Here is a 14,470-nt window from a genome sequence, read left to right as displayed (position 1 = left end):
AGTTCCGGCCAGCGCTAAGGGCTGGATCGGAGGCGGCTGACGTCAGGACGTCGGCTGACGTCCATGACGTCACTCCGCTCGTCGCCATGGCGACGAGGGAAGCGAAACACGGAGGGCCGCTCATTGCGGCCTTCCGTGTTATCTCTTGCCGCCGGAGGCGATCGGAAGATCGCCTCCGGAGCGCCCTCTAGTGGGCTTTCATGCAGCCAACTTTCAGTTGGCTGCATGAAATCGTTTTTTTTTTTATTTAAAAAAAAACCCTCCCGCAGCCACCCTGGCGATTTAATCAGAACGCCAGGGTGGTTAACAAATCTTTATTTTATACAATTTAAATATGAAACCTCAATCACTCATGACGTCACAAACCTCTTTTTGTTAACACAACTTGAATATATAACAGTAAAAACTGACTGTATAGCTGTATCCTATGGGAAAGCTGTACTGAAAAGACACTATACTGGTTTGTGTGTACTTCAAATGCCCAGTTTGGGTGTGTTCACATACAGTATTGCACGAAGCGAAAAGTATAAACCCAGCCACTGATGAGTTGATATGTGCCGAAACAGTAGGGCGGAGCTACGGAGCGACGCGAGTTTATGCATGACATCACCAAGAAGTGTTATGCTGTAGAGGCGGCTGGTGCTTAGGCTGGATAACGGCGGCCGGATTAATAGATTGCACCTGATTGGCTGACAGGCTGCCTGCAAATCAGATAAAGGAAGGAATGTGCTAACTGGGAGTGTGCATTTGTTTTTCGTGTTTTGTGTTTAGTAATTCAGCCCGATTACTTCTTTATCTTCTTATCCCACTCAGCAACAGAGCAATGAGACGTCAATCATTTTGGCTTGCATATGAATTGTGTACAGCTCACAACTGGGCCAACTAAAATCAATGGGAAGTACATTTGATTGGCTCACTTCCAAGCTGCATACAATTTGCATTTCATTTTTAAGCAAGCCAGACTTAGTAGCATCACATTGACACTAAGCACTCTCACATTTGAAAATGTTGCCACCTAGAATTTAGTTAGCAGGTACATGAGGGTTCAGAGTGGCACACCTTTCCTAGGTTCCATTGAGGTTGCCACCTAGAAAGTAGGTAGAGTTGTGTCAAACAAATTCAAAATTAAAGGTGAAACTGGTTTTACAAGAGGGGAAGGCACCCCACAGAAAAGAGCCTTTAGACAAGCATTGAATTCTGCATGAATTTACCTCCACTGTGCCACTTCCTCATCGGTCCTTAAAGACACAGCTTTTGCCTCTACGTAGAATGTTTTCAGAACAGGTGGGAGCGCTACAATGTAAAACAAAATCAATAATACATTTAAAGTATATTTCCTGTGAATACTTCCTCAGCAAAGTTCTCCGACTCTCAGCTACAGCTTCCGTACCAGGTGAAAGAGCATGAAAGAGGGATTCTCAGAGAAAGTGCCTAAGCTATGATGCTAGATAGAATAAAAAAACAGCCCCTATTGGCTAGAGTAAGCATGCAAGAACATTCCTTGTGATCAGATCTGAGAGTTTTGGAAAGGGGTATAAAGATCACCAGGGAGTGCGTTTCAGGCTGTGATCTGGACCGCTTTATCTATGGTTGGGCCGTATGGCGCCATAATGATTCTGCGGTTCCAGGTTTGAAGAAAAAGAAAAAGAAAAAAAAAAAAAAAGCTTGGCTAGGTTAGCTGCAACAAGAGGCCAGACAAAAAAATCCTTGAAGGACAAGTGAAAGGAGCATCAAGGCTGACATATGCTTTTAACCACTTTACCCCCACATGTACGAATTTCTCTGTCCCTTTTTCCATCCTATCACCACCAGGGACGGAGAAATCCGTACTTTCCGCGCTCCCGCCGCTGTCCGCGCTCCCAAACACGCCGCCGGCCGCTCGCCCGGAGATCAATGAACGGGAAAATCCATTCCCGTTCGTTGATCTAAGCCCCGCAATGATCCGCTGCTTATCCGATAAGCAGCGCAATCATTATGAAAAAATACTTTCCCAGCCTCCTAGTACTTCCTGCAAGCGTCCGGAAGGGGACTGAACTTTTAAAGTATTCATGTCAATAGGGTATAACACTCTTACTTTATAAACTATGGGCTTGTAATTAGGGATGGACGCAAAACTGAAAAAAATTCACCTTTATTTCCAATTAAAATATTGGCGCCAAACATTTGATAGGGACATAATTTAAACGGTTTTATAACCGGGACAAATGGGCAAATACATTTCATGGGTTTTAATTACAGTAGCATCCATTATTTAAAAACTATAAAGGCGAAAACTGAAAAATATTTTCCCACATTTTTTTCCTATTTTCCCATTAAAACACATTTAGAATAAAATAATTCTTGGCATAATGTCCCACCTAAAGAAAGCCTAATTGGTGGCGAAAAAAAACAAGATATAGTTCATTTCATTGTGATAAGTAAGGATAAAGTTATAGACGAATGAGTGAAAGGAGCACTGAAAGGTGAAAATTGCTCTGGTGGTCAAGGGGTAAAACCCCTCAGTTGCGAAGTGGTTAAACAATGCACATTACCTAGCAGCCCTGCTTACCCTCTGCCTCTAATACATTTAGCCATAGACCCTGAACAAGCATAGGCAAGCTCAGGCATGTCTGGCATTGTCAGAAGTGACAAGATTAGCTGCATGCTTGTTTCTGGTGTTATTCTACTACCACTGCAGCCAAACAGATCAGCAAGACTGCCAGGCAACTATTTAAAAACAAAACAGGAAAAAAAATGGCAGCCTTTATATTCTCGCTTCAGTTGTCCTTCAACAAGGCTGCAGTCTCTGGGTTTAAGGAGTAGACTGTGTCTGGGCTCCTAACTAGGTATTCAAAAGCGTGTCGACATCAGTTAAGTAAGAAGCTTTTATAGAGAGCTCTGCACAGGTCTTGGAAAACAATGGTGTAGGTGGTAGAATAGCAGATGTGTATAAACCCTGGGAAACCATCCATGCACATTACAGAGGAACTTTAACCAGGGATTGAACTTAATTCCAATCAATAGCTGAAACCCCCTTTGCCACAAGAAATCTTTACTTTTTTTTTTTTAATAGATCATCGAGGGGGTTTGTATGGCTGATATAGCGGTGAAACCCCTCCCACAGTGTGATGTAATGACCAAGGTCCAGACAGTTTGCTGCCTGTGAATCATTGCATTTTGGGAAATAACAGCTTTTTCCAACTGCCAAGCAAGCAATATCTCCCTCTGTGCATAGAACTCTCTGTAAAGGAACAGAACTAAAGAGGTCACCACCACCAGGGATACATTTCAGAATGTAAAACAGGAAGAGGAAAGATTTTACAATGAGCAAACACTGACTAAATAATCTATAAATTGATATTGTGAAAAAAAAAAATTGTATTCCTTGTTATTTTACTACAGTTCCTCTTTAACCTCCCTGGCGGTATGTTTGTTTATTTCCAGATTTTAGAGTCTGTTTCAAACCCTAAAATTAGGGGGGGATGGGGGGGGGGGGGGAGAAATACCGCCAGAATGCCTGTAGCAGCCACTGCTCTCACTAACCTCGCTGGCCTCCAGCGCTGCAATTTTACCTCCATCTTCCAGGTAGCACTGTAACTTTCTGGTGAGATCAGTAACGGAAATCTCAGCAGAGTGATTCAGAGACTCGGAGGACAGAAGGAGAACGGCTACCGGAATCTGGAACCCCCGGGAGGTGAGTACAAACGCCCGCTGTGCTACACTCTGCATAATGCTCCAGGCAGCTAGCCCGAGCCAAGCTCGGGATTACCACCAGGGAGGTCAATAAAAAGGCAATGCATGCAACAGCAGAGCAGCAATGCAGCACTTATTGACAAATGGACAGCAAGACGTCACAATAGATTGTACAGATTAGTGGAACATTAAATGTTAAGGCACAGTTTATTCAAATTTCTAGAATATCAAAAAGTAAATCGTGACTAAAACAAAACTAATAATAATAATAATAATAATGATAATAATAATAAAGCTTTACATACCAGCCCACTTTTGTGCGATATCTATCTTTGCCTGCTCTCGGAGAGCAATCCAGTCTATAAAGATCTCTGGTTCCTTTTCCTTAATTTCAGGTTCTGCCTGAAATGGCAGATATACCCCTACATATTGGAAAAAACAAACAAACAATTGTTCACTTCCATGTAACCAAGCATACCACCATCAATATTAAAGTTGTATGCTGACCTAGTAAGCTACATGGTCTATAAAAATTTGCAAGGCAACAAAACTTGCCCACTTTTACCACTTCTTTTAACGGGACTGAGAAATATAAAGGCTTAACTACTTGGCAATAAAACAATGACTGGTCTAACCCCTTCTATGAAAAATGGGGTTTGGGAGAGCTAAGGTCCTTTACAGGGCCTAAGACTAAGTGATAAGGGTAGAATAGGTCAGACCCCATCAGGTATGCATTACTGCCTAGAGTCCACCCGTTGTCTTCATTGTCCAGTGACGGGGTCAACAACAGTCTCCAAGTTCTCTCCAATGTTGATACACACAGTATAGTTACTTAGCAGCATGGATAAGTGAACATTTAAAGCAATCCTGAAGTGAAGAACAAAAAAAAGTTTTTGACTGACTTCAGAAAGTTGAAAAAGGTTTCCCTTGGTCATGAACAAGCACATATGGACAAGGCATGCGCAAATGACAGCTCTGCATACTCAGAAGGAAGCCCTTATGCATGAAAAACAAACAAAAAAACAAAACCTGTGCACAGGAGCTTAGTCTGCAGCCAGGAGATAACCAGGAACCCAGCGCTGGAACTGTGGGTTGTAGGGGGATCTGGGAAGCCTTTGGACTATCCAGAGGCCTACTGCTACTACTACTGCAAGTATCAAACTTGTGTTTCACTTCAGGATTGCTTTATTTTAAAATAAACAGATACTCAAGAAGAAAGGCTATGGGTCCTTTAGAGCCTTTCTGTTCTCAGTGATCCCCCGCAAGGTCCCCTGTTAGCAGTCCACGACCAATTTGGTCATGGACAGCTTTCTTCTGGTTTGGGGATACTTCAGCAGTCTTCAGAAGCACTCGGGCTTCCGAAGACAGGCTGCTCCATACTGCGCAATTGCATGAGTGCCCTCCCTGGCACACTCGTGTATTGTAAGGCCTCTTTTCCACGGACTGTTGATAGGCAGCGAAATGCCTCTCAAACTCTCACAATTGCTCACTGCTGTCTGGTAACTGCTCACTGCTGCCGGGTGACTGCTTGCTGAGCACACAGCTCAACAGTCCATGGAAAAGAGGCCTGAAAGTGTGCACTAACTGTCCAATTTCTAGCGAAAAATCATAGAGCGATCAGAAATTCTGATCGGATTGGTTGTAAATAATGGGCACAATCAATTACAAATAATTATAAAAATAGTCGCCCGATTGGTGCTTGGTCAAACCAAAATTTGGATTTTCTTGTTGGTTGTGATCGATAGGAAGCAAAGATTGGTTAGTTGATGGTGTAGTGAACGATTTTTTCTTCCGATCAGAATTATCTGATCGCTCAAACGATTTTTCACCAGAAATTGTGGCCACCTTAAGACTGCTCAACTGCAAAGAGCAGCTAGTCTAAAACAGCTGTAAATTGATATATGGGTCTCATTCCGTACTCTGTGATGGAAGCTAACACTAGGAATGTAGAGATGTGTGCTTTCTCCAAATTTTCATTGCTTCATAAACAAGCTTGCAGTAAAGAAAAGTCAATACAGCAGGAAGTGGATTTATCATTTCATAAAGATGCCCCTACATTGCGCAAATATTTAGGTAAAAGTGCACCACAACATAACAGTACATATGTACTGCCTGTTGGGCATTTTGAACCACCATAAATAAAAAGACAAAACACTTATACAGCGTTTTTCTCCTGGCGGACTTAAAGCGCCAGAGCTGCAGCCACTAGGACACGCTCTATAGGCAGTAGCAGTGCTAGGGAGACTTGCCTAAGGCCTCCTGCTGAATAGGTGCTGGCTTACTGAACAGGTAGAGCAGAGATTCGAACCCAGGTCTCCTGTGTCAGAGGCAGAGCCCTTAACCATTACACTATCCAGCCACTTTAAAGGGACACTGTAAGGGTCGGGGGAAAATGAGTTGAAGTTACCCGGGGCTTCTAATGGTCCCCCACAGTCGTCCTGTGCCCGCGCAGCTACTCCCCAATGCTAAGGCCCTGCCTCTTGTTCACTTCTGGAATTTCAGACTTTAAAGTCTGAAAACCACTGCGCCTGCGTTGCCGTGTCCTCACTCCCGCTGATGGCACCAGGAGCGTACTGCGCAGGCCCAGTATGGTCTGTGCCTGCGCCGTGTGCTCCTGGTGACATCAAGGGAAGCGAGGACACGGCAACGCCGGCACAGGGGTTTTCAGACTTTAAAGTCTGAAATTCCAAAAGTGAACCGGAGGCGGGGCCGGAGCATTGGGGAGTGGCTGCGCGGGCACAGGACAAGACAAATAACATTTATATCGCACTTTTCTCCTGGCGGACTCAAAGCGCCAGAGCAGCAGCCACTAGGGCGCGCTCTATAGGCAGTAGCAGTGTTAGGGAGACTTGCCAAAGGTCTCCTACTGAATAGGTGCTGGCTTACTGAACAGGCAGAGCCGGGGTTCGAACCCTGGTCTCCTGCGTCAGAGGCAGAGCCCTTAATCATTACACCATCCAGCCACATTAGGAGGTCTGCGGGGGACCATTAGAAGCCCCGGGTAACTTCAACTCATTGTCCCCCGACCCCCCCCTACAGTATCCCTTTAATAAGCAAAATCATATCCAGTTTATCTATGAGCACAAGAGAAAAAGAGCGTTTGCTTTCATATTGCTTATTTCAAGATAATAGCAATCAAGTTTTGAAACATTCCTCAACATTTCCCCTTCCTTAAAATCAGTCATCTTTTGAGCATCTGCTTGAGTTTGTCACATAAAATAATTTGGCTATGAAAACTCATCTAACATCTGAGCCAAGTAAAAAAAAAAAAAACAAAAAAAAAACTTCTCAACAAATAGTGTAGATATTCTGGTACTAGGTCTCCACCAGGTGGACACAGTCAGAATTACAGACTGCACCTTGACTAAATGTTAATGTTTACATCTTAAAAGGTTGATTTTATAATTTATTCATTCAAGTTTGATGTCAATTGTAGACTGAATGAAAAATAATCCATCAGTAGCTATTAGTAGTAATAGCATTACTTAGTATTTACTGACCTAAACACAAACTGCAAAATACAGCATATGTAGAAGATGCACAGGTACTTTTTAAGCAGACCTGAACTCAGAACTTCCTCTCTGCTCTAAAAGATTTGCAGCAGCATAACATTTAAAGAAAAAAATGTATTTGTTACAGCTGATAAAATCCTGCAAAAAATCTGCAGTGTATCTACTGCCTGCTTTCATGGAAGCAAAAATTAACATCCTGTGCTTTCAAAGGACCTTATCTGCCGTGGCAGTCAGGTGACAAGGGAGAGATCAAATTACAACTTGTGATGAAACCGCTGAGGGGGAATTAGACAGGCTAAACTCTCTAAATACATACAGGGTGCATTTCTCTGTTTTCCATCCTGTGCAAGGAGTTCGGGTCCACTTTAAATGCAGACCAAGCCCACAGTTTTGGGGGAGCAGGTGTCTACCATAACTCCAATATCTAATAAAATATACACCTGCTATCAGTAGCTTCTGATAATGAATAGTATTACTTAGTATTTACTTACCTAAACACAATCTACTAAAGACAGCATGGAAATAAATGCACAGGTACTTCTAAATGCAGGCCAAGCTCACAATTTAGGGGAGCAGATGTGTAACACCATAACTCAGATCTCTAATAAAAATATACACTGCTCAGCCATCTGGAAACAGAACAACAATAATATTTACAATTGACGTCTCTAGCCTGCGCAGTAGAAACACAAACTATAGCTACTGTCAATAGCAAATTATTAGCGGATTATGCCTGGCCAGACTCACCTTGCTCTTTTTGATAGTTCTCAATAATTTCATCAATCAAATGTTTAGCGTTTTGTTGTTGTGAATGATTACCAAATATCTTCACCTCTGAAAACTGGTAGTCTTCGTTTGTAATCTTGGAAAAAACACAAATTCACAATTTGTAGTGACAAGCACACACGTCTAGTATAAAATAAGTTTATCAAGTTGTCAGGTCCATTCCACTTAAAGCAGTTTAAGGCTACTTGCACACTAAGACGTTGCGTTTTAAGAGACGTTATGGTCGCATAACGTGACACTAACGCAACGCATGGTGGTGCGGGAGAGGACGTTAGAGTGAGCCGCGTTAGGCGGCTCAATCCGCATAAGGTCTCCCAGAGTGGCGCTGATTGGCCGGCGGGACCACGTGATGCGGAGCGAGACACTCCGCATCACGTGGTCCCGCCTGCCATTCAGCGGCCGCCAGTGCAGTGCATATTAAGTAGCCATGTGCGCGGCTACTGTAGCGGCATCTCCCCGCCCCCCACTGAGCATGTGCAAACAGTCTAACGCGCACAGCATGCTGCACTTTCACTACAACGTGCAGCGTTACATGTAACGCAACGTGGGCAGTGTGAACAGCCCACAAGTGTTACATTGCTGTGCGTTGGGGGAGCGTTACAGGCTGCACGAACGTGCACCTGTAACGTCCCACTGTGAAAGCAGCCTAAAACTGACAAAATATTCAACAAAAATGTGTTTTTCCTACTTTTTATAACCCATACATATATTTGCTTTTGTGCACAAGTATTATAATTCATTTATAAATTATAACTTCCCAAAGTTCAGTTTATTTACTTTGAAAGCTGCTGATGCGTTTTATTAAATGCAGCCATCAGTGATTTCTGACCTGTGTTTCACTCCAGGACTCATTAGCATAAGTTTCTGCACAGCCAGAGAATGTTTACTTAATTGCATCAAGTAAAGAATGTATATAGAAGATAAGCTAATCATGCATGCATACATACATACATACATATGCAGCTAGTCTTGTCACATTTGACAAATGTCAGAAACACCTGATCTATGGCTAAAAGTATTCGAGGAGGAGGTTAAGCAGGACAGTCAGGTAACTGGTATAAAAACAGAAATAAATATGGCAGCCTTCAAATACCTTGCGCTTCGGGTTGAAGTGCCCCTGCCTTCACAAATGATCGCAAACAGGTGGTTAGTCCTCACTGTTCAGGCACTTGGACCTTGTTCTACATCTTTTTGTGCAATTTTTCCATAATGCAAGAAGTAATAAAAGTGGCAGCCTATGTTACCCCTCTGTGCGTGTGTGAGGTCACCTGAAAAGCATGCACTGCTGGTGGGACTTAGGTTTAGGGCCCATTTCCACTGTGCCGTCATGCATCTTGCGAGATGCACGCTGTCACTTGCTAAGATAATAGACCACATGCAAATAATTGTGCCTTGCAGGGCTATAATGATCTGTACGCGGCATGCAATTTATTTCTGTATGCTGCGCCGTTTATCCTAAGTAAACAAATCGGATAGAAGCCTATTGATTTCAATAGTTACACTGGTTTTCCATGTTGAATTTTCATGTGGCGAAATGCAGCAATTCACCCGTAGTGGAAACGAGCCCTTAGGAAATACTGATTTTTGGGACAAAAAAATAAATAAAAACCACCAACTCTAAGTATCTTTATCTGCCTGGAGTCTAATATTAGCTAAGAGACAATATTGGATGACCACACTGGATCCTCCATCTTCTCTCCCATTCGCAGCAGCCCACAGCTTGCGCGGTAATTTGAACTTCCCAGCAGTGTAGTGCGCAGACTACACCTCCCAGCCTGCATCGCGGCGTGCGCTCAACGGAAGTTCAACTTGCCACACAAGCTGCAGAAGGCTGGGGACAGGAAACAAGGTGGAGGATCCAGAACAGACAGAGTAATCAATAGGCAAGTAAAGTTGATCACACTCAAGCCCAGTGGCACAAAATACGAATCTCCCTTATTTAATATTTTAAGACATTGCTCAGTGCCCTTTAAGGCTGGTTTCACACTGGAGCATTGAATATGATGTACACATAACACCAAGCAACTGACCAATGTGCACCTTCATTGACAAACATTGTGCACATCATGTATGCAATGCCAGCCATGTACTGCATGTTCTACATTATAACACCAGAATCCGTTGCATCGCAGATTAACTGATAAGGTGTAAACTGTACATAGATTTTGAATCACACCAGGTTACAGTGTGCTAAACGTTGTCTGTTACAATGCAACAAAGATTTTTGAAAAAGGTATGCAGTATAGTAAATATATATATTACACCATTTTCATGAACTTCAATTACCTTTATTCTTGCACCAGACTTTTCCTGTATTTCTTTAATTTTGCTACCTCCACGACCTGCAAAAGAGTTCAGTGTTAAAGATCAGTGACTCAGTGGAAAAATACCATGCTTTCTTTATCTATTTATAGACCGAGTACTAAGCTACTACTAAGCTACCGGAGTACTAAATTCCGTAAGTATACCATTGGTGGAGACCGGAGCATCTGTCAGTGGCTGTGCAGGCACAGGACGTCTGGAGACTATTAGAAGCCCCAGGTAAGTTCAATTCTTTTTTTCCCCCCTACCCCTGTGCACCCTGATTGCAATAGCAATTTTTGCATACGGTGGAGGAGGCTCGGGAATGGTGGAGGAGCGTGGCAGGCCAGCTTTGCGGGTGTCGCCGCTGCTTGCCGGACATCATGGGTACAGGATAAGTCCAGGGGGCTGCAATAAAATTTTACTTTATATTTCCTTTAAGGCCAGGTTCACAGTGTTAAGAAAAAAACTGTCTGTTCCTGGATCGGAAGGGAACAGACCCAATGTGAACCCATGGATCCGATCACAATTGTCTGTTCGAACGGATCGCAAGTTTGCTGCTGGACCAATTTTTCCAGACCGCTAAGCCCAACAGAACGGAAACGGATGCCAAAGCACTGCATTGGGGGCAATAAGAAAATGAAACATTTTCTCACACTAGTGAAGGAAAGGACCGTTCTAGACAGCAAAATCAACTTTGGTGATGGGGATCTGCAAAGATGTGAGGAAACAGAACGGAAGCAGCTGAATGGCAACGGAATGAAAACTGATTAGATTGACTGGTAAACAGATACACTTTCATGGATCCGTTTGACACTTAATTGCCAGTGTGAAACAGCCCGCTAAGACAATAGATATGCAGACAACAACTACAAACTGATTAATATAAAGAATAATGTCTTGTCAAGATGAAGAGTGCTGGGAAAAAAAAAAAAAAGATATAGATATATATATAGAGATATTTTAAATGCACCCCGCACAGAGCTGCAGAGAATCCACTGAGAATGTTGTGCACATTGAGCACAGAGGTGTTGTCTATTGCCCATAAACCTGGTTCAGATTGTGCATGAAGAATATGTAATAGAGGAAGAATCCCCTTATTCTCCTGCAGAGTACCTGCACATCATTCTTAAGGTGGCCACACACGACAATAAAATGATCCGATTTTACAGTAATTCGATAACAACGATCGTATCTCTCAAAAAAAAATCGAAAGTTTTTTTTCCATTCGACTGAAAAATCCGATCGGATTTCCCGTTTTTTTCGATTTAAATCGATCCGGAATGCTAGATATTTCTCTTCAATCTCTACCAAAGATTGTATGGTGTGTGTTGGATTGTTAATTTATTAATATACACACCCTAGCAATTTTCTAAGAGTTTCCAATCATTTTTATCATAATTGAGGAAAAAATTTAACACACGTACATTCATACATTGGTCATATTTTTGAAATGTTACAATCAGTCAGAAAAATTGGATTGCAATTCTTAAATTGAACAGATTTAAAAAATTGTATGGTGTGTGGCCACCTTTACATGTACCCACAGTTACATTGCCTAGGGCCTGATAGATGTTCTTTGTTCCGGTCTGTACCTTTTACAAGTACTCTTACCAAGGAATAGTTTTAGTCTGTGACAACACACACCATACAATCTAGGTTGTTCAATCTTACCAATTTCATGTAGTATAAGAGCTTATCCAATCAATCATTCAAGGTATTTTCAATCTGTTGGCCCTTATACTACATAGATTTGGTAAATCTGTACAAACAAGATTGTATGGTGTGTGTTGAGCTTAAAGTGAACCTAAAGTCACTTAAAAAAACGAGATTAACTCACCTGGGGCTACCCTCAGCCCCCTGCAGACGATCGGTGCCCTCGCAGCTCCGCTCCGATGTCCCAGGACCCGCCGGCGAGCACTTCCGGTTTGGCCGTCACCGGCCGACAGGGATGGGAACGCGAGTGATTGTTCGCGTTCCCAGCCTGTATATCGCCCCCTATGCTGCTATTGCGCAGCATAGGAGGTCGCAATAGCAGCATAGGGGGCGATATACAGGCTGGGAACGCGAACAATCACTCGCGTTCCCATCCCTGTCGGCCGGTGACGGCCAAACCGGAAGTGCTCGCCGGCGGGTCCTGGGACATCGGAGCGGAGCTGCGAGGGCACCGATCGTCTGCAGGGGGCTGAGGGAAGCCCCAGGTGAGTTAATCTCGTTTTTTTAAGTGACTTTAGGTTCACTTTAAAGGGAATAAGTTTGGCAATCTCCATATCCTTCTCACTTCAGTTGTCTTTCAAAATTCCTAAGCGTTGGCAGTTTAAGAGATGAATTTTATGTTACATACTTTCAATCAACAAGATTGTAATATGCAAATTAGAGGAGTCAGAGGATTATTGTACTAACTCTACAGCCCTGAACCTGCTCTATAGCTTTTGTAGATGCAACATGACAAATCACACATGCACTACATTTGAATCTCTCCAAAATAGGGTTTCTGAAGCACTTATTTTCACCAATGATATTCCGTGCATGAGCAGTTCTGTTACTCTTGAGAAAATCTGCAGCATTTTGCTATAGGTCAAAACAACATATAGTAACTGTCTATAGTGATGTGTTTTCAGGAGGCAACTGTGACTCAGCATAGCATAAAAAACAAAAAACACAACACACACAACACAGGCTAAATCACTTGCTACTCTACTGTATAAAACAGCATGCAATAAAAAAAAAAAAAAAAAAAAAAAAAAAAAAATGCACACCCGTAGCTAAAGTATGAGCCCGGCCCGCCTTCACTTTTAACCTGCAGTGGAACCAGAAACATACTACGGTTTACCAATTTATTTTAAAACAAAAAAAAGTCATTATGATTGCAATGTGTTTGCTTAACATTTGTAGTGCAAAATTTCTGAAACCTATTAAACATTCCTGAAACAGAGCTTTCATAAATTTCTCTTAACAGATGCTGCATCTTAAATACTACTAATACTCTTATAGTTTCAATGCTTTTACCTCACGCAGAATAAAGGGTTTCTCACCACTTTAAATACCTACAAAACAATTTTTGATGCAAATGCTTTTCTGGGTAGTGATAGTCATAGTCACCATATGATGCTGGCTCAAGTTATCTGCTACTACTGTTCCTTGGCATGCCATGCTTGAATGACATTGGCATTACGCTGAGCACACATACCATGTAATTTCCCATCAGATCAACAGGTCAAATCAATTTTGATCACTTCTGTACAAAATCAGAGACCTGATTGGACCTGTCGATTCGACCCATCAATCTGATGAGAAATTGCATGGTGTGTACCAGGATTAAGGTGCCCATTAATGATACAATATTGGTTGATTGTACAATCCTACCACTTCTATGTACTATAAATGTCTAGTTTAAGTATCTATGCAAAGTAGATTCACTCAGTTTACCCTACTACATAGATTTGCCAATAACAATCAAGGTTGTATTACTGATGGGCACCTTCAGTATATCAGGCCGTGTCCGAGGCTTCGGCATCCAGTCACTACTGACCTGTGACCTGGGCGAGGGGCGATTCAGCAGCACGTGTTACTACAGGAGCAGTGGATGCGTTATCCCCGGGGAAACAGGGGCAGGCCGCTTACCTATGACGAACCCGACCATCTTCGTGTCGATCTGAAAGCTTAGAGCGCCCTCCCGGCCAAAGCCTTGGTTAGCAGGCCTCTTCCACCCTCCGGCGTCATAGCTCCGCGCTTCCGATGACCAGCCATCATTGCGGGCATTCCGCTTCTTCTCCCAGCCGCCCATTCTCTGCCGGGACACGGGCTCCCAATCGCTTTCCATGACTACAAGAGGCAATGCACGGTTACCAAAAAGCAAAATACTCCGTCTCCGACATACACCTGCACCCCACCTGGCGCAACTGGGCGCGTCTCCCTGCAGCTGCTGTACTGGGTTCGGGCGGCAGCTACGCCCTGACTAGGCGGAGCTTGTAGTCATTGGTTCAACACTTCCCGCCTTAGCGGCCCACTGGGCTCAGTGGGCTGGCCGGAAAGCTCATTGCCTGTAGTAGCTGAGCTAGCGTTGCGTCTATGGATATTTACCTTTGTTCTTGATAATAATAGACGAAAATGAATACATTTTAGACTTCCATGCTCACTTGCAAGGAGGGCAGCGACATAATTATAAAGCAAGTCATATGCCTTGACTTCTTTTTAGC

General features: G+C 43.1%; 1 protein-coding gene across 1 annotated transcript in view; it reads right to left on the bottom strand.

The window, feature by feature from the left end:
• The window catches only part of LOC137570672 (probable ATP-dependent RNA helicase DDX43), a 41,056-nt gene extending 26,835 nt beyond the window's left edge, over positions 1-14,221 (bottom strand). Inside the window, exons 1-5 of the mRNA XM_068279373.1 lie at positions 13,896-14,221; positions 10,257-10,312; positions 7,932-8,046; positions 3,978-4,094; positions 1,212-1,293 (exon numbers count right to left, since the gene is read on the bottom strand). Coding sequence (XP_068135474.1) covers positions 1,212-1,293; positions 3,978-4,094; positions 7,932-8,046; positions 10,257-10,312; positions 13,896-14,094 — 569 coding nt within the window. The 5' untranslated portion in view covers positions 14,095-14,221. The remainder of the gene's footprint in view (positions 1-1,211; positions 1,294-3,977; positions 4,095-7,931; positions 8,047-10,256; positions 10,313-13,895) is intronic.
• Positions 14,222-14,470: the final 249 nt, after the last annotated feature.

The sequence above is a fragment of the Hyperolius riggenbachi genome, chromosome 4 (genome assembly GCF_040937935.1).
Source record: "Hyperolius riggenbachi isolate aHypRig1 chromosome 4, aHypRig1.pri, whole genome shotgun sequence".
Lineage (NCBI taxonomy): Eukaryota > Metazoa > Chordata > Amphibia > Anura > Hyperoliidae > Hyperolius > Hyperolius riggenbachi.
Note: the sequence above shows the minus strand (reverse complement) of the source record. Positions and strands in the feature narration are given on the sequence as shown.